Genomic DNA, 10,000 nt, shown 5'->3' with positions numbered 1-10,000 from the left:
TATATGTTACCTGTAATTGGTACATTTGACTAACACCTGTCCTAGATTATCCCCTAACTGTCCCTTTCTTATGGGGCATCAGAGATATTTTGTGCTTAACAGCAATGCTATGGTTCAGTGATTTTGATTTCCTAGCCTGATGAAGGACCGTCTCCGCTTGAGCAGTTTTTGAAAAGTAATGTTATGAATCACTGATTCTTGTTTACCTCACCTGGTCAAGGATCTGCAGTTCACATGTTAGGTGTTTCAACTCTCTGCTTTCTCAGATAACAATCTTTTATTTTCTATTTTTCACTTGTTTCAGCCACTAAATTGTGGCCATGCTGCAGCACCACCTTGAAGAATCTTAGTGAAATGAATTGACCCCCAGTACTTAGTTTTTTTTTTTTTTGTTTTTTTTTTTCTTTTTTGACCTGGTACTTTTCTGTCAGTCTCTTTTGCTGTACTAGTAATTTACGGGGTAGGGGGATGTAAACACACTAACACCGGTTGTCAAGCACTAATGAGGGACAAATGCAAAGGCACACACACACACACATTCTCTCTCTCTCTCTCACACACACATGCGCACATTCTCACTCTCTTCTCTCTCTCTCTCTCTTTCTCTCTCTCTCTCTCTCTCTCTCTCTCTCTTTCTCTCTCTCTCTCACACACACACACACACACATGACAAGCGTCTTTCAGTTTCCATCAACCAAATCCTTTTATAAGGCATTGACCAGCCCGAGGCTATCATAGAAGACACTTACCGAAGGTGCTGTGCTATAACAAATGCTATAACTACATTCCATCCTAATAACTACCAAACATTATACCCCAGGGGTTCTCAACCAAGGTCATATGGACCCTGGTGATCCATATAAGATTTTTGGGGGCTCCACACAAGCAAAATAGTAAACTGGGAACCCATAATAGTATGTTATGGGTCCATGAAAAAATATTTTGCTTTAGATGTGTTTATTACAAGAAACAGCGAGCTTTCTTTCTCTAATGAAAACAAAATGGGAATTTTGAAAGAAGTATCTATAGAACTAGTTTTTAAACATAAAATGGTTATTGGGGTTTACCAGAATAATAAAAGAATCAAAGAGGTCCTTATGTAAAAAAAAAATGGTTAAGAATTACTGTCCTACCTGAACAACTCATACCTGCACTGCCATACTGCACCAAAACAACATGAAGTACTTTAAGACCAATCCTTCCCCCAACCTGCTCACCATCTAACCCTTGGCTACGGCACCTATGAGTCACTTCATCTAGAGGTATAATCAAGAATCCCCTACAAGAGTTGTCTAAAAACATCATTAACAACTATAAATATTATCAGTAACGTGTGTGTGTGTGTGTGTGTGTGTGTGTGTGTGTGTGTGAGTGTGTCTTTGTGTTTGTCCCCTACCACTGCTTGACAATCAGTGTTGGTGTGTTAACATCCCCGCAACGTAGCAGTTCAACAAAAAAGACCAATAGAATAAGTATTAGACTTTAAAAAAAAAAGTATGGGGCATGAGGGGGATCAATTGATTCGACAAAAAAATCTTCATGGCCACAGTCAAGTGACTGAAACATGCAAAACAGAAAACAAAATAAAAAAGATATATGTAAATATATAGAAATCAAAACAGACATAAGACCATCTACTTGTCTAATGTTTGGATATGTCTGTGTTATATCCGCATCAATTTTCAATAATAAAAATCAATAATTCAATACTGTAATCTCCCACTAAATGGAAAGTAATGTTCTATTGGCATGATGTAACCACCCTCGTATCTAAGGTGTAGTTGTAGCCAAAATTTCAGCTTGAAACAGTAAAAACACTAACAATAATGATAATAGTTATTATTATTATTATCATTATTATTATTATTATTATTATTATTATTATTATTATTATTATTATTATTATTATTATTATCATTATTATTATCATGGTTAGAATTATCCAAACATAATGCTGTTTACCTTGTTATGGTGTTTCATTCTATAGTTAGGCCTCATGATAAATCTCAAAAAACAGCACAATGTCAAAGCAAGTTTTCTTGATTGAAACGTCAGAGAAATTTAGTCTGTCTTGTAGGAGAACTGCATCAGAAGTCAGTGCTGAGACAGTTGATTGCCACTGCCAGTATCCAATCTTATCATTGGTCTATTATACTCACCCACTGAACCAAACAGTAATTCCAGCTCAGCTGCTAGCAGCAATATGAGAAGCTATCCAGGCCATCTTCTCCTCTCTAACAAGTGGAAGGGGAAACGGTAGACAATGCTGTTATCCCAATACTTGAAGGAAAGTGAAAATGACTTGCAGAATCAATCTTCTCACATACATTTACCATTTGTCTCTTCTACCTTCTTCTGTTGAGTCCTTCACTTCTCCTCTGTCTCTTTCTTTCTACCTCTTATTTATCTCTCCATCTGTCTATTTATCTATCTGTCTATCTGTCTGTCTTTCTGACTGTTTGTCTGTCTGTCGGACCATCTGCTATTTATCTGTCTATCCCTCTATCTGTCTGTTCATTTATCTATCTCAGTCTTTCTGTCTATCTGTCTATCTATCTATCTGTCTGTCTGTCTATTTGTCTGCTTGTCTCTCTATTTGTCTGCTATCCATCTATCTGTCTGTCCATTTATCTATCTCAGTCAGTCTGTTTGTCTGTCTATCTATCTGTCTGTCTGTTTGCTTGTTTGTCTATTTGTCAGCTATCCGTCTATCTGTTGGTCCATTTATCTACTCTCTATCTATCTATCTATCTATCTATCTATCTATCTATCTATCTATCTATCTATCTGTCTGCCTGTCTGTCTGCCTATCTGCCTGCTTGTCTGTCTGTCTGTCTGTCTGTACACCTCTCTACCTCTCTACCTATCTATTGCTACCTCTATTTTCACTTCCACCCTTACAAAACTCTCCCTCTACTGCCAGGTCTCTAATCTGTACAACAACAGCAATTAGATGTTACCTGAGATGTAAAATGATAACCCTAAATAGAATTTATTCACAGATAAAACTTCAAATAAATGTCTTAATTCATGAATTAAATAACATAATTAGTAATGAGTATCGTCAAAGTGCTGCGACAGATTACTGGGCATTTTAAATTGGGAGCAGGGCTTTCATTAATCAAAGCCACAGAAAGATGGGCGTATGTGCACACACACGTGCACACACACACACGTGCACACACACACACACCTGCCTGCTGACATGCAGTCATTCACTTACACACACGCATATGCACAAATACATGCACATGCACACACGCACACGTCCCTGATATGTATATATATATATATATATATATATATATATATATAGGAAAATGAAAACCGGTTAGAAATCTTTATTAAAATATGCTTCTAGTTTAGCATTCTGCCTTTTTTTTCATTTTCCTATTATTTCTCCACGTGCGGTTAACACAACCCCACTATTTACTGACTTATATATATATATATATATATATATATATATATATATATATATATATATATATATATATATATATATATATATACACATATATGTATGATATAGAAGAAATAAAATGAAATATGAAAAAATTAGCTGAGTACACAATTAATACAGAGTTTGCCATCCACACAATAAACTGATAATGGATCAAGTTTACATTAATAGCAAAATATATTTCACACTACTGTCCCCTTATTTAACCTTTACCAAATGAGTGGTAATGCACCTGAGCACTGTATACAATAATTTCATTAATATTCTGCCATTATTAAAGGTTACAAGCTGGCAGAAACGTTAGCACGCCAGGCAAAATGCTTAGCGGTATTTTGTCTGTCTTTATGTTCTGAGTAAAGGTCGATTTTGTCTTTCATCCTTTCAGAGTTCATAAATTAAGTACCAGTTGTGTACTGGGGTCAATCTAATTGACTGGGGTCGATGTAATTTCGGGCCTTGAGTAGAAAAAAAAAGAATATTCTACCATTGTTAAAGGTTGCAAGCTGGCAGAAGGGTTGGCATGTTGTGCAAAATGCTAAGCAGTTTTGCATTCTTTGTTCAAATTCTACAGAAGTCAATTTCGCTTTTCAACCTTTTGGGATTGATAAAATAAAGTTTCAGCCAAGCACTGAATTCAATGTAATCAACAACCCTCTTTCTTCAAAATTGCTGGCTTTGTACCAAAATTAGAAAGAATTCTTTTCTACTCTAAGCACAAAGCCCAAAATTTTGGGGGAGGGGGGGCAGTTGATTAGATCGACCCAGTACACAACTGGTACTTAATTTATCAACCTCAAAAGGATGAAAGGCAAAGTCAACCTTGGCAGAATTTGAACTCAGAATGTAAGAAAGAGACGAAATACCGCTAAGCATTTCACCTAGCATGCTAATGTTTCTGCCAGCTCGCCACCTTAGAAAGAATATTATATTATAATTAATCTGTGGATAAAAAATTTCAGACACCATAACCTAGAAACAACTTAACGCAAGACATCATATCCTGTCAACAATATAACAGCAGACACCACGCCCTAGCAACAAACAAACACCAGACTCGTTATCTAAACAATTTCCTGATTGTTGAGTGAAACAATCCTTCAATGGTGAAATGTTCTAAATCCAGTTATAACCACATTACCATTACACCATTACTGCAGCACTATTGCACAATGATTCTTGTGTATGATAGAATGGTAATGACAATCACCAATATTGAAAACATAGACGTGTCTAGTCCTTGTTGCATGTGGTGGCTTATGCACCTTTATGACCCTGAGAGCTATGCTCAGTGAGTGCAAGCTTTGAGTGGGGTTTTCTTTGCTGGACAAGTCAAAGGATAAAATCCAGAATAATATGGACCAACTTTTCCTAGGAGTAAAAATGGATTTGTGCAGGGCCAACCCCACTGCCTATGATCAAAGTAAAGTTACCAGCAGCATCAATGACAACTTAAAATCAATAAAACCTGAGAGAGGAAGGGGCCTTCTCTCAGGAAAACATAGGATGGGAATACAGCTAAATCTAAAAAGGAAGCTGCAAGGTCAAAAAAAAAAAAAAAAGGAGAGAAACAAGAAAAACAGCTGAGTCAAGAACAATGAAGAAAAGTTGTTGACAGCCAATGCTCGCTAAGGAATGAAGGGATTGAGAAGTGAAAGGATCCATAGTACTAGAAATCTTATTGCTCCAAGCCACCCCCAACCCCACCCAAACAAAAAATCCGAGAAACACAAAATAAATATTTAATAAAAGAAACTGTAAATGGAGTACAGTCATATTTTTGGTGGTGGTGGTGGTGGTGGTGGTGGTGATGATGATGATGATGAGGAGGAGGAGTTCTTGGAAGTTTGGTCTTGCTATATAAGTTTGTCTTCATAGTGCGGGCCCATGAAAGGGTGATTCGGTCACTAAAACGCTGCAAATGTTTTGTTTGTTTGTATTTTTATATGGATGTCATTGAAAAGTTCCAAGTCATAGGAGCAGAAGACTTCAGACTGACTGGTTCAACATAAAAAAATTTTTAAAAAAACTTATCAAGACTTTTGTAAAGTGTCCAAACCTCAGAGGTCATTATTTGGGCTGTGAGTCAAAACTCATCATCATTCTGCATTGATGCAGACTGCTGCACTACGCATTTCAGAGTGCAGTCTGTAAAGGTATTGCACCTTCAATTAAATTCTCATTGTTATAAAATTAGTATTGCACAAAAAATAAATGACTGGGAAGCCAAAATCCATTTGCAGGAACCATGTCCACAGAGGGAACAGATGATCTGGTTCTTCACATGCGCAATAAAAAGCATTTCCATCTGTCTTGTGTAAATATCCAAAATTCTTGGTTGCTGTTTCTCGGGCAATAATCCATAGTAACTTCATGAGTGTAGCTTCAATGAATATGAAATAGTGTGGTTTTGTGTGGCAGACTTTGGTCTGATAGTTCCATATGTCTTTGAAGAATATAAACATGCAATAACAGTAAATTTTAATAATCATATATTCATGTTGTGCAGCTTCCTTTTTTTCTCAGGGTTGAACAGATGTGGCATTAATACACAACAGAAATGGTTTCTAACAGACAGAACAATACTCACACAGCAAGAGATTCCATGGTTACTATTGAAGAAATGTTTCTTGAACATCTCATTTCCTAGTATGATAATGTGCCATGGTATATTCAGTTGCCTGACCTTTTCAGTTTGTGATTATTTCCTTTTGGGTTGCATCAAATTAAGAATGTTTGTCAAATATCCAAACGAACTAGATGTACTGGAAGCTGGAGTTCATCAGGAAATTATAGCAACATCTGATTATATAATGTGCAATGCAAAACTTCCAGACTAGATCACAAGAATATGAGTGAAACAATGGGAAGGATTTGGATACCATTATTTTCAAGACTAAATGACAGTTACTCATTTGTTTATAAGCTGGATGTATTGTAACATACTTTATTTCACACACACAGCAGCTTAAAATAGTAATAATTAATAAATAATTTTTACATATTGTCGCATAGTCATAAGGCCTTTTGTTAATGTTTTCTCTTTTCACCAGCTACTTATTTTGAGTGTTTTGCTCATACCATGTGTCAGATACACACCTATCTACATTGATGCCAAACTGTGTCAAAGTTAGGATTAAGAATGGTTTCTCTATTATATATTTTAACCCTTTTGTTACCATATTTTTGTTAAGATGCTCTGTGTTTCTTTCAATTAATTCTAAATATAACAAAGAATTTAGTAAAATAACTTAGTTATCATTAAGCTAGTGTTAGGAACATAAATTGTGATGAAGGTTTAGTGGAAGATTTTAATTCAAAATTTATGAAAACAAGACATTTGTACTCAGAGCCAGAGCCAGTTTTGGCCAGGATGTTAACGAAGGGATTGAGTCCTTTACAAACTGAACTTGTGAACTTATTTCAGATCCAAAATCTCACATTACAAATGTCCTTGGGAAAAGGCATCAGTGTCACAACTTTCCGTTGTTTTTGCCACAAAAGTCAACATGGTAAATCTCCCATTGATGGATACTTCATAAAATATTAATTGCTTGATTGTATTGAATGAGTTCAAATATATTTATCGTTTTATCATGCATACAGGGAAGATATTTTTAAATCCGAGTAATGCACATAACGTGTGAATAATAAACAGCAATCTAAGTAAAATGTGAATAAAAGGCCCCTACTATCAAAATAAAATAAATCAGAAAATTTTTTTTTGCCTTCTTTTATTAATAAGAAGACAAAATTTAGAGTCTGTTTCCATGAAATTCTTCTTTCTTGAACATGTTTAAAAAGTTTGAAACCATCTTAATAGTCTTAAACATGGCAAATTGTCTGCCCTCTTTTTCAATCCTTACAGCCCATTCCAAGTGAAAAACTGTTCAAGGTTGAAGCTTACACTGAAAACCAAATAATAGATTGACAAGAAGTGTAATTGTTGGCACTAAGGTCTCTGCCATTTCGGGAGGTAAAAAAAATGTGAAGAAAGAGGTTATACAAGGGCAATAACTTTTGTTGATTTTCCTTTCAACAGAATTGATTCAGAGGAAGAAATAAATATTTTCTTATTGACACTGAAATTTCTTAGACTATTTAGGGAGGCCTTACTTTAATGATGTCATCTACAGATTAAGCCATGGCAATTTTTTTTTTATTGCGATGGTGAAGTCTCTACATTTTGTCATTAAAGTAAGACTTCATAAATATCATGGAAAGAGAGAATGGTTTCAGTCTAAGCAAGCCACCCAAAACAATAACAGGAGGGCTATGATAAAAGTTAAGAGCCCTGTTGCTTGTGGGGTAGAATGTAAAGAAACACCTTGGCCTCACCTCCCCTCTAGCTGATAAAGGTTGACATTTTGGTGTTGAGGACAGGACACAGGAGAAGAATCTTGGATCCACTTGGTAACATAGACATGTGACATTTGTACCACAGGCACTATCAGATAACATATGTGCCAAACAGGTTTACAGTTACATTTACATATATATATGCAAACACACACATTATAAATTCACATGCATACTACAAACGTAAACACTAATGCTACAACACACACACACACACACACATACTTGGAGGTGCTGAAAAGTTCCTGGCTTTGGGCAAAAGAAAATACAGGAGGATCAGTTAATTATGATTTTATCCAATATATTTCCCCCTCAGATTCACACACTTATTGCAGCAGTCCTTTGGTTTTTCTAAGCCCTGTAAAAGAACTCTGAAGGTTGGGCCTCCAGCCAAGCCTTTCGTGATACCCTTAAAGCCAGGAACTCTTCAGAACCCCCTCATACACTCTCTGCAACCAATAGTACTTATAACACCACAAAGGTTGCGAAGGATGAGGAGGCCTTCATCTACTTACTCTTTTATTCATTCAGTTTCTTCACTGATTGATATACAGCAGAGTCCTAACAGAGACTGCAAGCTAATTGTTATTGATAGTAAGTAAAAGAATTGAAGACGGTCGTTAAATATACAGCTAATTAACAAACTACTGAATGATTCAGGTATTGTAACCTGTCATTAATAGTTTAATTAACAAAAGTAATTAAAACAAATCTCTCAACAATCAGCAGAATTCTGTCTGTTCTCTAGGAATGTTTACCATTCTATTGTATGGATTGCAATGGAGTCCCAGACCAAACTCAGACAATGAAAGTAGTAGTAGTAGTAGTAGTAGTAGTAGTAGTAGTAGTAGTAGTAGTAGTAGTAGTAGTAGTAGTAGCAGTAGTAGTAGTAGTAGTAATCATTTAGCATTAGTCGATCCTGTTGTAGTAGACTTATGATCAAAGACATTCCAGACAGTGCCATCCTGCCTTTCTTGTACATCAGGGATCACATTATGAAAGGATGTTCTTCGTTTTTTTAAAATAGGGTGTGATTTGAGGGTGATTAGGCTGCTATTTTTAGCAAGTGAAGCAATCACATAGCAACTCCCTTGTTGGCATGTTGTTGTTGTTGTTGGCAGTGGTAGTGGTGCTGGTGCTGCTGCTGATCATATGTGATAGCCTGTGAAATAAGGTTTTTCTCATTTTTGTTTCTTTTTCACTAGAACTTATCTGAGCCTTCACCAACCAGGTGAGGAGATGTCTCTGTTCTTTGGATAATAATTCCTGTCTGTTACGGTATTTTAACTTTGGCACTGCCACTTTTAAAAGCATCAACACTTACAACATCTGTCTTCAACTCTTTCCCTTCCCATCAACCAATAGTAAATTAGATTGCAATCTCTGCTGTATGTCAGTGAGGAGATTGAATGAGTGAAGAAATGAATGAAGACCTTCTCATCCTCAGCAACCCCTTCTTAATTGGAAATAAGAGCTGGATGCCTTTTGCAATGTCAAAGGTACCACTGACTGCAAGGATGTATGTGTACATGTCTCTCTTGGTTGAGTCACTATTTCTCCATATTGGGAGGTCACAGTGCTACTTCTACAGCAGACTTGTGGATAGAATGCCACAAGAAAGGATTGCAAGACAGATTCTTCAAACCAAAATACATAGGAGCAGATCTCAAGCAAGATCGTTGGATAATACTCATCGACTCGCTTGAGAATCCAGTTGAAAAGTATAACAATGGTAGCTTCTGATAGGACTCTGAGGACTCTATTCCCAGAACCCACCCAGAAATAGTTGGCAGCATAAATGGGTAGATAGATAGCAGGAACATTTTTATAGTCTTTCTACTACTGAAAAAGCCAAATTGTGTCTCCTCAAAGTTCCAGAACTTGTTTAGCCATTCAGGAAGAGGGAGAGGAGGTGAAAGAGGAGGAAAGAGGAAGTGAAGGAGGTTGGGAGGAGGGGAGGGGAGCGAGAGAAGGAGTTAGAATAAGCTGAAAGAGTGGTGGTGGTGGTAGTGGTGGTGGTGGTGGTGGTGGTGGTGGTGGTGGTGGTGGTGGTGGTGGTGGTGGTGGTGGTGGTGGCAGCGGCAGAGATAGTAGTAGTAGTAGCAGTAGTAGTAGTAGTAGTAGTAGCAGTAGTAGTAGTAGTAGTAGTAGTAGTAGTAGTAGTAGTAGTAGTAGTAGTAG

At 36.6% G+C, this 10,000-nt stretch overlaps 1 protein-coding gene across 4 annotated transcripts in view; it reads right to left on the bottom strand.

Moving 5' to 3' along the window:
- LOC106867554 (tripartite motif-containing protein 2) overlaps positions 1-10,000 on the bottom strand; it is a 104,482-nt gene that overhangs the window by 11,982 nt on the left and 82,500 nt on the right. The window contains exon 1 of one of the 4 annotated variants that reach the window (XM_014912461.3): positions 1,963-2,792. The exons of the other annotated variants lie outside the window; for them this stretch is intronic. Coding sequence (XP_014767947.1) covers positions 1,963-1,998 — 36 coding nt within the window. The 5' untranslated portion in view covers positions 1,999-2,792. Of the gene's footprint in view, positions 1-1,962; positions 2,793-10,000 lie in introns of those variants that run through there. 4 annotated transcript variants of the gene reach the window in all.

Source organism: Octopus bimaculoides, chromosome 13 (assembly GCF_046866305.1).
Source record: "Octopus bimaculoides isolate indiv1 chromosome 13, ASM4686630v1, whole genome shotgun sequence".
Lineage (NCBI taxonomy): Eukaryota > Metazoa > Mollusca > Cephalopoda > Octopoda > Octopodidae > Octopus > Octopus bimaculoides.
This window is presented reverse-complemented; position numbering and strand designations above follow the sequence as displayed.